Source organism: Ictidomys tridecemlineatus, chromosome 5, assembly GCF_052094955.1.
Source record: "Ictidomys tridecemlineatus isolate mIctTri1 chromosome 5, mIctTri1.hap1, whole genome shotgun sequence".
In the NCBI taxonomy this organism is placed as follows: Eukaryota; Metazoa; Chordata; class Mammalia; order Rodentia; family Sciuridae; genus Ictidomys; species Ictidomys tridecemlineatus.
The window spans coordinates 175,057,261-175,070,678 of record NC_135481.1 but is presented as its reverse complement, the minus strand read 5'-3'; the positions used below and the strand labels follow the sequence as shown (position 1 = coordinate 175,070,678).

The following is a 13,418-nucleotide window of genomic DNA, read 5'->3' as shown; positions in this document are numbered from 1 at the left end:
TGTAAAAGAAAAGAGAGAGAGATGCTAGGCCACCCCCAGATGCTCCAGCTGCTGGCTGCTCCAGCTCTTACCACAAAAGCGACCCCAAAGCTGAACCACCCAGATGAACCCTCCTCACACTCCTGACCCACAAAAACCGTGAAAGATGATGGAATGGTAGCCTCTGGTGTGATCTGTTCACCGTCTTGTAACCAGAACAGAGCCGTTTGCTCCCGCCACTATATTAGGGGCGACTTAAGCAACAAAAATCCATTTCCCAGTTTGTCTGGCTGCGAAGTCCAAGATGAAGGTGCCAGCAGATTCACCTGCTGCCAGGTGAGGGCCTGCCTCCTGATTGGCAGACAGCCCTCTTCTGCGGGTAGCAGGGAGTCAGGGAGCAGAGGGAGAAGCAGGCTCGGTCAGCAGGGGCTCCAATGACTCTCAAAGAGCCCACTTCCAAATGTCACCATATTAGGACTTCAGTCCATAGCAGAGGGGTGCCTGGGTCTGACCGAGGTCCCTTCCTTTTGTTTCCCTGCAGTTCATTTTACCCCCTGATCAGGTCACATTTCCTCTTTTTTTTTTTTTGTTAATATTTTTTTAGTTGTAGATGGACACAATACCTTTATTTTATTTGTTTATTTTTATGTGGTGCTGAGGATCAAACCCAGGGCCTCCCACATGCTAGGCAAGCGCTCTACCACTGAGCCTCAGCCTCAGCCCACATTCCACTCTCTTGACAACCTTCCATGGCTCTACAGTATCCTCAGATTGTAGTCCAAATTTTTTCCCTCCAGGGCTTGAAACCCACAGTCTCACTTCTGCCTGCATCTACAGTCCAGAGTGCGCGCACACACACACACACACACACACACACACACACACACACAATGAGTAAGTCCTTCAGTACAAAGCTTTTAAACACATAATGAACATCAAATGTTGCGACTATTATTAGTTTGTGTTCAGTAAATATTTATTGAGCTGTCTATTCCATGCCAAGCACTATGGGAGGCTCAGAGATACTGTAGTGAACAAGAAAGATGTGGTCCTACCCTTGAAGGGCTCATTCATTGCCGTTCCCCTGTCCTCAGGCACACAGAGAGACAATGCATGCTCACGGACATCTAGGCATGTTCCTGCAATGGTGCCTGATGAAGTTCAGGCAGGTACCATGACTGTCCCAAGACCACACACCAAATGTGGGACTTTCCCAAGACCACACAGCAAATGCTTGAGCACATAACAAGGCCTGAAGTTGATGCAGCTGTCTGGGAGGTGGCAGCTGGCACACACTGCCCAGGGCAGAACCAAGTCTGGTTGGGAGAGAGGGCGGGGCTCCCTGCCCTTACTGGCTCCTTCCGGAGGGGAAAGGGCGAGTGGCCTCTCTCCAAACACCTCCTCCCCACCTCTAGCTCCTCTAGGCGGGATGGAGCTCCAGCTCCATCCAAGTCAGAGGGACTGATCCTTAGCCGGGGGGGGGGGGGGGGGGGGGGGGGGGGGGGGGGGTGTGTGGTGGGGGGGGGGTGGAGACTCAAAGAGGAACAGAGGCCAAGCACAGGGGCACTGTCTGTAATCCCAGCGACTCCAAGGCTGGGGGAGAAAAACGCAACTTCAAGACCAGCCTGGGCGACTTAGGGAGAACCTGCCTCAAAGCAAAAAGTAAAAAAGGCTGGGGATGTGGCTTTAGGGGTTATGCGTCCCTGAGTTCAATCCCCTGTACCAATAAATAAATAAATAAATAAGAAAAAAGGAAATAGGATGGGAGTGTATGCAGAGCGGAGGTAGGGTACCCCCGGTTCGATTCCCAGGAGCGGGGGCGGGTTGGGGAGAATGGAAGGAAACCACGGGATTCCACGAGAGGTGAGGACTCCTGAGAGCGGGGACTCCGGTGCCCCTGGGAGGGAGGTGCCCAGGGAGAGAGGCGGGGCTCAAGGAGGGAGCGCGCGAGATGGGAGGGGGCGAAGGAAGTGGGGTCAGCCAGGAGATGCAGGGTTCTCCACTCCGGTGGGGACCCAGAGGAGGCACTGAAGAGATGGAGACTCCGTGATGGGTCTTCACTGAGAGGAGTGGGCAGCTGAGGAGTGATGGGAGCTCAGATGAGGAGTCCGAGGGACCGCAGGAGGGGCCGAGGTCCAGGCAGGCGGTGGGCTCTGCAGAAGGAGCCTGGGGTCTGAGGGAGAAGGGAACTGGGAAGGGTTCAGGGCTTCGGGGAGCTTCCAGCAGCCGCAATCTGCAGACCCAGCCCCTAGGGCGGGCCGGCGCCCCCCCTCCTCTTTCTGCCCCCGTACCGCCCCCCCCGCCCCCCGCCCCCAGCCCCGGACTGCGGCGGCGCACGCGCGGACCAGACCCGCTTTGGCTCTGCTTGTCTCCAGCTCCTGTTGGCTCGGCGGAGACTGCTGGTGGATAGGTGAGCTCAGCCCCTGCTCCACTAGCACCGACCCCTATCCGGCCGTCTCCCGGGTTCCAGAGAACCTCTCCCTCTACCCGCATCCTCAGCCCGGCCGCATCTGGCTGGGTAGGACCGACATCTGCGCCCTGGTCTTGAGCTTCGGGAGGTGGGGGTCCCAGGGAAGTATCAGGGGGCAGACAGCAGGAGCTCCATCACGCCCCCACACCCCAGGGTCGGTGGCTGGGCGGAGGCTTCAATGGCCAAGATTGCCCCCCAACCTCCCTCCAAAAACCCATTCCTACTCCATTCTGCCTCAGTTTCCCTCTAAGGGAAAGGACGCAGCTAATTTCACCCAGGGGAAGGGTGGTCGAGTCCGAAAGAGCGATGCTGGGGGGGGGGCTGATTTCCCCAGCCACCCCTCCAGGAGGGTGCCCCTGATAACCGCCGGGGCAGTGTAGGGTGCTGGAGTGGGCGGGTCTGGGGGGTCTGGGAAGGGGAACTGAATAGGGCCGTCAAGATGCGACAGATTCCATCCATCTTCAGGCCCTCAGACTTGTCACCTCCGTGTACGTTTCCCTTCCCTCGCCGCCTCCTCCGCAGTCTCCCCACCCCCGCCCTCGGCCAACGCAGCCCCCTCCTCTTCCCGCGGCGTTCCCACCAGTTCTTCCCCGCTGCTGGCTGGGGACACCTCCCTAGCGGTTCCCATGGCAACCCCGGAGGATCCTCAGCCTCCTTTCCCTCCCAGCCCTCCCTCTCCAGCTAGACCTCCTCCTCGCAAGCCTAAAATGGGAGGGGGAGGGACCAGGCGGAGGGGGAGGCACCGTCAAGGTCACCTTCCTTCTCTAGTGTCTACGGGACTGAGTGATCCTATAGATTTGGGGGCGGGGGGAGCGGTGCATTAAAGGGAGGCGCTAACCCAGGCCCGCATTCCTCGATCCCCTCCCTGCGGCGTCACCTGGGGTCTTTAATTAAAGGTCCCTGTTCTGAGGCCCTAACTGCCCCGGGGCCCCATTCACCTCCCCACTCCGGCCTCCCTGGCGGGGGCGGTCCCCCTGATGGCCACGCCCTCGCCGAGCCCCGCCCCCTCGCCGGATCCCTGCTTTCCATCCAGACTTCTCGCCCTTTCCTTCTTCTGTTGCTTTTCGGCTTTGGGTCTCTGCCATTTCTCATTCTCTGTTACTTTATTTTTTTTCCCCTTTTTCCCCTCTTTCTTCACCTGAATTGTAACTGAGGAAGTTTGACAGCCGCGATCTATGGACAGGCAATCTTGGCCGCAAACCCTCGCTCTGTGTGGCTCCGCGGGGTCCCGAGGAAGCGCCCCTGTGTGTGTGTCTGCGTGTGTCCATAACGTGTGTGTCCACGTGCGTCTGTGTGGTCGTCTCTGTGCCCGTCTGGGCCTCGGTGTGGTGTCCTGGTGGTTTGTGCGTGTGCAGATTTCTCTGTGCTGTGTGTGATATGAAAGTGCTGGTGAGTCTCCACGCAGGGACTGGAGGGTCACATCTGATTGGAAGTGAGGGGGCCCTGGACTGGTCTACCCGTCTTTGGTTTGAAGCTGCTCTGAAGACCCTGGTGGGTGGGAGGGCAGTTTTAGCCTTACCTGTGCGCACACGGGGACAACTTCCAGGAGGCCCTGGGTTCAATTCCCCCGCAACCAGCCTAGGGCACCTTCCCCTCCTGACACCTGTGTTCCCTTCTGTGAAAAAAGGGTTCTTAAATAGAGTTTTCTGGAAATCAGCAGCCCCTAATCCTAAAAGCCCCTAATCCTGAGGGCCCCCAAGTTCCACCTCCTGTGAAGCCGAAACTCCGCAGAAGTTGGAGGCTGTGTAGAGGCAGCCCTGGGAGAAAACTTGTAGCTTGGAGACTTGGGCCCCACTGGACAAGTGTTGGCCATGACAGTTGCCCCTCCCAGGGGCCCAGAAGAGGGGATGAGATTTGGAAGAGGGGGGAATAAGGATCTCTCACTGCAGACACTGAGCCCCAGAAGTTCAGGATGGACGTAATAACAAAGAAATCCTAGTCATAATCATAACGGCTCCCTTTTACAGCACCAGACCACAATAACTAAGTGAAACAGGTATCATTGTTAGCCCTATTTTACAAATGAGGAACCCAAGGCTCAGAGAGGTTAAAGCACTTGTCTAAGGTCACACAGTGAGGTAGTGGTGAGTCTGGGGTTGGATTCCAAGTAATTGGGCACATGGATGGACACCTGCACTTGCAGGGCCCCAGGCTAAGCGCTTCTGTCATTGGTTCCTTCATAGATATTTAGGGAAACACAAGCTAGGATTCCAGAAGGCCGGGCCATGCTAGAGGTGAGGTGTGGAGAGCGGGAGGATGGCTGAGCCCAGCTACTCAGGAGGCTGAGGCAGGAGGATCCCAAGTTCAAGCCCAGCCAGGGTAACTTAGTGAGAGCTTGGCTCAAGATAAAAAAATAAAAAGGGTGGGGCATGTAGCTCAGTGGTAAAGGGCCCCTGGGTCCCATCTCCAGTACAAAAAAAAAAAAAAAAAAAAGCGGGAGAAGTGTGTGGGATACAAGGTTGCAGAGTAGGAGGGTCACCATGGCAGCTCCCACTGACCCTGTCTCTGTCAGCTGCCCCTTGCCTGCCCCACAGGGATCCATGATGCTGAGCTGCGGTGGTCCCTGCACCTGTGGCCATGGCACCGGTGTGGAGGAAAGCAAGTGGTATGGGGTGCGCTCCTACCTGCACCTCTTCTATGAGGACTGTGCAGGTACTGCCCTCAGTGATGACCCCGAAGGACCACCTGTCCTGTGTCCCCGCCGACCCTGGCCCTCCTTGTGCTGGAAGGTAAGGGAACAGGAGCAACTCCTGTGATTCCTGTGGCTACGTGGGGGAGGTGGGATGGACTTGAGGGTCAGAGAACAGAAGTCAGAGGAACAGTGGAGTAATTAGGGTCTTGCACATTCAAGCATCAGGAAACCCAAGTGATAGCCAGGCGCAGGGGGCCACGCCTCTATCCCCGGCGACTCTGGACACTGAGGCAGGAGGATCGCATGTTTCAGGCCAGCCTGGGCAACTTAGCACTACCCTGTCACAAAAAACAAAAAGAGCTGGGATGTAGCTCAGTGATAGAGTGCCCCTGAGTTCAGTCCCCTTACTGGGAGGGGGGACCTCAGGTGTGAACAGTAAAGTTTGTTCATTGCTCATTTTGTAGAAGACATCGGAGGTTGGGTGCCTCTGGACAAAGTCTGATGTGGGAGTTCAGACCATCAGTCACGTGGAGGGTTTTGCATTTTCTCTTAGTCTCTGGGCTCCCGGTGGTGTCCCTCTCTATAGCCCATGAGTTTTTCGCTTTCTCCACATGTCCCCCCAATAACTACTGTTGTGCTGGCCTCAGACCTTTAAGGAAAGTCAGAGTCTCCTCTGTATTTCCTTCATAAAAAGAAACAGTGAAACCAGCCAGAAGTTAAAAATGCAGCTGGGCATGGTGGCCATGCCTGTCATCCCAGAGGCTCAGGAGGCGGAGGCACGAGGATGGAAAGTTCAAGGTCAGCCTCAGCAATTTAGTGAGGTCCTAAGCAACTTAGAGAGATCCTATCTCTAAATAAAATATAAAAAGGGGGCTGGGGTTGTGGCTCAGTGGTAGAGCCCTTACCTAGCATGCATGAGGCACTGGGTTCCATCTCAGAACACATAAAAATAAAACAAAGGCCTTTGTCAACCTAAAACTAAAAAATAAATATTTTTTAAAAGCCCGGGGGGGGGGGCACATGGGACTGAGGATGTGGCTCAATGGTTGAGTGTCCCTGGGTTCAATCCATGGTAACAACAACAACAACAACAAAGCATCACTGTCAGGTGTAGTGGTGCACACCAATAATCCCAGAGACTCTGGAGGCTGAGGCAGGAGGATCGCAAGTTTGAAGCCAGGCTGGGCCACTTAGCCAATACCCTGTCTCACAAAAAAAAAAAAAAAAAAGGCTAGGGCTGTCACTCAGTGGTTGAATGCTCTTGGGTTCAAAAAAGATTACCATTTACGTTAGTATGGGGAGTGGGGAGAAATAGGAATATAGGTGTAAATATGACAAAGTATGCATGATATGAGGAAAACTACAAAACCTTATGAAAAATATCAAAGAACTGGCCAGCCATGGTGATAAGTGTGTGTAATTCCAGAGACTTTGGAGGCTGAGGCAGGAGGATCACAAATTTGAAGCCAGCCTCTGCAACTTAGTGAGACCCTGTCTCAAAATAAAAAATAAAAAAAGGGCTGGGGATTTAATTTAGCAAAACACCCCTGGGTTTAATTTCCAGTCTCTCTGAGTAAGGGAGGTTTTAGATGAGGTCTGAGGATGCATAGGTGTGAACCTAACAGAGAGACAGGGCAGAAAGGACAAGGGGATAAAAGGGGACCTGAATAATGATGGAGGGGACTCAGGGTTGGTCAGAGAAAATCACTGCTAGCTGGGAGTTGGGAAGGCGATTGATCTGGGGCCCCAAGATTCCAAACGGAGCTGCTCCTGTCCGTCAGAGCCCAGCAGGTATGTTCTGTGATCCAGACTCTTGAGGTTGGATCATGGAATCACTATTAAATCCAGGGGAGCCAAGGCGATCCTCCGGCTGCTGGCCCCTGGGGACCCTGACTGTCTCCTGGTCTGTCTGCCTCTCCAGATCAGCCTGTCCTCAGGGACTCTGCTCCTGCTGCTGGGGGTGGCGGCCCTGACCACTGGCTACGCAGTGCCCCCCAAGCTGGAGAGCATCAGCGATGGTAAGTTCCCATCGTTGGATCAGCGGGCAGCAGACTACAACCAGGCCCTGGGCACCTGCCGCCTGGCCGGCACAGCACTGTGTGTGGCGGCTGGGGTCCTGCTGGCCATCTGCCTCTTCTGGGCCATGACGGGTTGGCTGAGCCAGGACACCAAGGCAGAGCCCTTGGACACCGAAGCTGACCACCACGTGGAAGTCTTCAGGGACGAGCCAGAGCCCCGGCTGTCCCCCATCTTCCGTGATGCCAGCGGTCAGTCGTGGTTCTCGACCCCCACCAGCCCCTTTGGGCAGTCTTCTGTGCAGACCATCCAGCCCAAGCGGGACTCTTGAGCTGCCCGCGGGGAAGCTCCGGGAGGAGCAGACCCTTCAAACTCCCCAGTGCACCTCGCCTTCCCAGGCCCCCAGCGTCTCCCTTCAGCAGGGCCCCTCTGTCCAAGCCCCCAGAAGGCCTGGCTCCAGGTCACCTGGAGCCCAGATCCCTCACTCCTTCCCCAGGAGACGGGTCCCAACTAACTCATCCAGATGCCACCCCTTCTCAGACCTCCCAGACGACCCCCACCCCTCCTTCCCAAGACCCCTCAGGGGCAGAGAACCTTGCCCTCATCCCGTCCCCGCTCTTTCCTCTCGGTGGCCGGGGCTAGCCACTTTCAGGCCATCAACACTTGCCTCTGGACCTGGATGGGTCTGGGCCAGATTCTAGAGTTCTGAGACAGTCCCATTCCCCCCAGGGTGTGAGCACTGCCCTCCCCAGACTAAGGCCAGGGGACGGGGAGGGGCGTCCTCCTGGCCAGGATGCTTCAGAAGGCGTCCAGGTCGCTGGCTTGGACTTACCTTCCAGAATGAGGTGAAGGCACACCTCTCACACCTTGCCTTCACCCACATGTTGGCATCAGAGCCCCACAGTCCACCCCCACTTCACAGGAGAGGTGGCTGCGGGAGGCAGAGAGGTGGTCTGTCGAGCAGAACCAGCCTTTTCAGACTTCTCTCGGGCCAGCTGTGGGCCAGCTGTGGTTCTGCAGCTGGAGCAGAGTCTCACACCTTCCTGGTTCCCAGGGGATTCCCAGGATGGTGGACAGGTTTGGCCCAGAGCGACTAGCCAGCGGCCTGATGGTTCTAGATGGCTCCGAAATTACTTTGGACATGGATTTAAATGCCCCTCAAAGTCCGCCCCCCAGACCCCAATGCCTACTGGCTGTCGGCCTGACCTTGACCCTGATCGCAAATGTCCCTCCTGGAGGCACAGCCCCTCCCTCCTACAGGATCCTCAGCCAGAGGCGTCATCTCCTTTCTCTGCCACTAGGGGGAGCGCCGAGACCGCTGGAGGACGTCCTCCGCCCCTAGTCTCCTAGGCTTCTGGGGAGGGTCCCCGGCCTCCGCCCGGTCCTGCACCCCTTCCATCTCACCTTCCCCTTCAATAAACAGCTGGGATGGACACTGACTTCGCCTCTTTTCTCCGGGATCACCGGGTCGTGGGGGAGCAGGGAAGGAGCACTGTTAGGAGCGCCTACTGTGTGCGGGAGCTCAAGTCCACGGCTTCTCTTGCTCCTCAGGATCACCTTGGAGAAAGGGGTCGTTTTCTTCCTTTTCCAGGTACAGTCACCAGTGGTCAGAGGGATGAAATTGTCCTCCCAGGCCTTCCCAAGGGAGATTTCAATGCTGGGCTGGAACTTCGGCGACTCCGGAGGCTGAGGCAGGAGGACGAAGTTCAGCAGCTTAGGGCTGGGGTGTAGCTCAGTGGCCCAGAGTCTCCCGTTCAATCCCCAGCACCCCCCACACCCCCACCCTCAATAACGAAGCTAGCCCTGGCCCATCCCTGGACAGTAGAGCTCCCAGCCCTGAGGAGGAGGGACATTTGGCTCCCCGAGGGGGATGCTGGGGAGGGGCCCTGGGCACCTGCCGCCTGGCAGCACAGCACTCTGTGGAGGGGGAGCTGGAGCCCAAGGAGGGTCATCTCCGAGGCTGTAAGACCCACTGAGGGGAGGCCCTGCCCAGGGCCCAGGCCCTGTTGTCAGCGCTCTCCAGGCCTGAATCACTTAACCCTGGCAACAACAGGTGACAGTGACCTGTTGTTCCCAAACTGGGCTCCTAAATTCCAGGCCCGTGTTCCCAAACCCCATCCACCTGGAGGCTGAATTCCAGCTCAGTCTCCCCAACCAGCCTTCACCCCTCCCTCCGCCAACAGGGCCCCCTGCCCAGTCGCAGCTCCAGCCAACCCTCCCCCTCCCCAGTCTTCCTTTGCTTCCTCACACCCTGAACCAAAGCCCCCCGCAGGTGGTCAGCTGACCTTGGACACCCTGCGCCACCCCTCCCCTGAGCTGCGCCCTCAGCACCCAGCTCAGCCTCCTGGCCCCTGGCACGCGGATGGCCCCCAGCTTCTCCGTGGCCTCCGGATTCCACCTTTTACACACCCACATGCCCTCCCCACGGCAGCCTGACACGTCTGGGTAGGACTTAAATTAGGGCAGATTCCTTGCGGCTCCACTAACTCAGGGTAAGACCTGAAGCCTCCCCGTGGCTGGCAGGGCCTCCTGTTGCCCCCGGTCCCAGCTCTCCCTGTCCTCCTCTCCAGCCACTTGAGCCCCCTGTTGCTCCAACTTCAGGCCCTGGAGGGGGGGTGCTGCCTGCTGGCATGCTTCTCACCAGTTGGCCACGGTCAAGGCCTGGCCTCCCTCAACAACACTCTGCTCCAAGTCACCTTCTCAATAAGCAGCCTATCTGACAATGTGGCTATGTCCCCATTTCCCCATTCCCTGTGCACACTGGCTGTTGGCTTTTACTTTTTTACAGCATTTGTCATCGTTCATTACCTGTCTACCCCATGCACAGGAGGCTCCACTGGCTCCCCTCCTGACGCAGCTCCAGAGCCTCAAATGCTCAGTAGATGCTCAAAGCAATTTGTTGGGGACAAACAAATTGCATTGAGCAGGGGATGGAACCCAGGGCACTTTACCACTGAGTTACATCCCCAGCCCTTTTTATTTATATGCTGGGGATTGAACCCAGGGCCCTGTGCATAGGAGCAAGCACTCTACAACTGAGTTATATCCCCAGCCCCCTTTTTATTTCTTATTTTGAGACAGGGTCTTGCCAAGGTGCCCCAGGCTTGCCTTGAACTTGTGATCCTCCTGCCTCAGCCTCTGGGAGTAGCTGGAATTACGGGCATGCCCCACTGCGCCCAGCCTCAGGACAATTTTGTTTAATAAATCAGCCCTAGTTTTAATGTCCTCATCTGAGGACATTAAAGCTCAGAGACATTGTGCAATTTGCTCAGGGAAGCACAGCTCATAAGGGGAAGATCTGGGATTCAGAGTACACAGTTGGTGTCACACTATACTGTTCCTTGGTTTGAAGGTCTAAAAACATATCCAGATATTTTCTGTCAGGTGGAACAGAGTCAACAGTGTGAACTGTTTTTGTTGTTGTTGTTTGTTTGTTTGTTTGTTTGTTTGTTTGTTTTTGGTACTGAGGATTGAGCCCAGGGGCATTTAACCACTGAGCCACATCCCCAGCCCTGTTTTATATTTTATTTAGAGACAGGGTCTCACTGATTTGCCTAGCACCTCACTTTTGCTGAGGTTGGCTTTGAACTCCCGATCCTCCTGCTTCAGCCTCCTGAGCCACTGGGATTACAGGCCTGCGCCACCATGCCCAGCCCATTTTTCGTTTTGAATTTTGTGAATCTTTTTTTAAATAATTAACTTCAAAATTTTAAATAACACAACTAATTAAATACATTTAATACATGAGGGAGAAGAGATAAATCTTCCTAATAAAAGTGTTCCAATTAATAAATGTAGAATTTAGAGAAATAGGAAAATCATCATTAGAAAACCATTCTACCAAGAAATGACAAAATAAATAGGCAATACTTTAGGGTGAAATGATGTATTTGCATAGCCTTAAAGTATTGAATCCTCAGTACAAAAAAAAAATAACAATAGTAAAAAATTGTGTGTGTGTGTGTTTTTTAAAGAGAGAGAGAGAATTTTATTTTTAATATTTACTTTTTAGTTCTCGGCGGACACAACATCTTTGCTGGTATGTGGTGCTGAGGATCGAACCCGGGTCTCACGCACCCCAGGTGAGCGCACTACCAGTTGAGCCACATCCCCAGCCCTTGTTTCATTTTTTGATACAGAGAATTGAACCCAGAAGTGCTTTCCCACTGAGCCACATCCCTCAACCTGTTTTAATTTTTAATTTGAGACGGGATCTTGCAAAATTTCTTTGGGTCTTCCTAAATTGCTGAGGCTGGCCTCAAACTTGCAGTCCTCCTGCCTCAGCCTCCTGAGCTGCAGGGATCACAGGCCTGTGCCACCACCCTCTGCTAATCATAGTAAAAATTTTAAATGCAATTGCTCTGCTTATGGCGGAATAGCAGAGGGATCAAGAGTATCCCCCACCAAAATGTGGAAAAAAAAAAAGAATGGACCAAAAACCAATGAACCCCAAATTGACTTCCCTGAGACCGTTTCCAGAATGTGGCTTGACTGTCAATCCACTCTGTCAGTGCTCGATGGAACAAGTAGGCAGAAAATCATGGAGGACGTGGAAGAGTCCATCAATGCTGTCGATCACTCTCCCTAAGTGACTTCTCTAAGAGAGATCACTCCACAACAGCAGGGTACCCAAGGCCTCGGTGGGTCGCCCCAGACCCGGGGAAGTCAGAGAGCGCGGCTGTCTCAGGGCGCCCTCTGGTGTCCTTGGAAGTGGTTGCAGCTGGGCGGTCTGGAAGCCTGACCCGCCTGGGAGAAGCTGTTCCGGGGGCCGTGGGGGCTCCCTCTCCTCTCTAAGGTGGGGGAGATCTGAGAGAGGCAGAGTCAGCCAGTGGGGTTCACCTTCTGCCCCACTTCTCTTTTATCCAAGAGCCTGAACCCCCACAGCACTGGAGGCCGCCCTCCCTCCTGCACACACACACACACACACACACACACACACACACACACACACACACACCGTCCCTGCTGACCCAGAGAGAACCTGACCCCTCACCCCAACTGCACCACAGAAGCGTGCCCCAGGGCGAGAGAGACAAAGCAGCATTCACCCCAGGAGGAAGGGGTCCTGGGAGGTGGGGAGAGAGGACAGCCAGCCGGCAGCCAGGCAGGCCCCAGAATCTGCCCCCAAGTCTCATTCCCTCAAGGCACTGTGTGAGCCTGAGGAATTTCTTAACCTCTCTGAGCTTCTGTTTGGATTTTTAAAAATTTTGTTTTGTTTTTGTTTTTGTCTCTAAAATAAGGGTAGCAAGAATAGGAAGCTCCATCAATCAATCTCTCTCTCTCTCTTTCTCTCTCTCTGGTATTAGAGATTGAACCCAGTACCACTGTTAACATCCCCAGCCCTGTTTATTTATTTTCTATTTTGAGACAAAGTCTGGCTAAGTCACCCAGGCTGGCCTCCAAAATGAGGCCTTCCTGCCTCCGCCTCCTAAGCTCTTGCGATTGTTTAAGACCTGGTGGGCTTAGCGTAGTGTCAGGCACGGGGAAGAGTCGCTAAATGCTATGAAGAGAAAAGCTGAGGTTCAGAATAAGCAGACAACACCAGGTGCCAACTCTAGATGACTCAGACAGGACCTTGCCCTCCAGGGACTTCAGGGTCTGGCAGAGAGGACTGTCCTGCCAACTGACAGTGGAGACAGAGCAGGGTAAACACTGATAGAAGAACAATGTCACCTCACAGGGACAGGGGCATTCAGAAAGCAGCTCGTAACAGCGGTGTGCACAGCACCTTCAGGGCTGGGCTCGGTTCTCAGCACTTTCTGAGGATCCGCCTGTTCAGGCCTCTTAATTCCCATTAGCTTCAGTTCACAGAAAAACTGAGCAGAGTGTTTTCGAGTTCTGTCCAAAACTGCGCAGTTGGCAGAGCTGGAATTTGAACCCAAGCAATGCAGGCCCAGAACGCCCCACACCTCTGGAGGGTGCAGACACGGCCCAGCAGAATCTGCCCACCGAGCTGCCTGAGAAGGGGGGGGGGTCATGTTCAGAAGCGCACACCCACCCACCCACCCACACACACACACACACACACACTCGGGCAGCTCCTGGGTGTCTTTTCCAAGGAACCGACTCCTGCCTGAAGCAGGCACTCAGAAGCTCCCGGGAACAGCCAAGCACTGCTAGACCCACATAGGCAGCCTCCTGTGGCGTGCAGATGCATGCATTCCTGTGTCAACCGACAGGCCCGCAGGCAGGGACCTGTGTGCACATGCACACCAAGAGGCCTGCAGACTGTTACCGTGAGGGTGGCAGCCGCTGACAGGCTCACTGGGTAAGTGCTCTTTCTCTGCTATTGATTGAGCAGCTACATTTACTGAGCACTTA

At 54.9% G+C, this 13,418-nt stretch overlaps 1 protein-coding gene across 4 annotated transcripts; it reads left to right on the top strand.

Annotated features, from left to right (window-relative positions):
- The first annotated feature begins 2,272 nt into the window (after positions 1 to 2,272).
- Positions 2,273 to 8,536, top strand: Nrsn2 (neurensin 2). 4 transcript variants are annotated; one of them, XM_078051571.1, is made up of 4 exons: positions 2,324 to 2,389; positions 3,608 to 3,695; positions 4,984 to 5,178; positions 7,003 to 8,536. In XM_078051571.1, the coding sequence occupies exons 3-4, from the start codon at positions 4,990 to 4,992 to the stop codon at positions 7,426 to 7,428; spliced, it is 615 nt and encodes a 204-aa protein (XP_077907697.1). In that variant the 5' UTR covers positions 2,324 to 2,389; positions 3,608 to 3,695; positions 4,984 to 4,989; the 3' UTR covers positions 7,429 to 8,536. The 4 variants fall into 4 exon arrangements, with proteins under 4 accessions (XP_005320627.2, XP_021578911.3, XP_077907697.1 ...); XM_005320570.5 differs by lacking the exon at positions 3,608 to 3,695 and having other exon boundaries at positions 2,273 to 2,389; XM_021723236.3 differs by lacking the exon at positions 3,608 to 3,695 and having other exon boundaries at positions 2,299 to 2,389; positions 4,962 to 5,178.
- Positions 8,537 to 13,418: the final 4,882 nt, after the last annotated feature.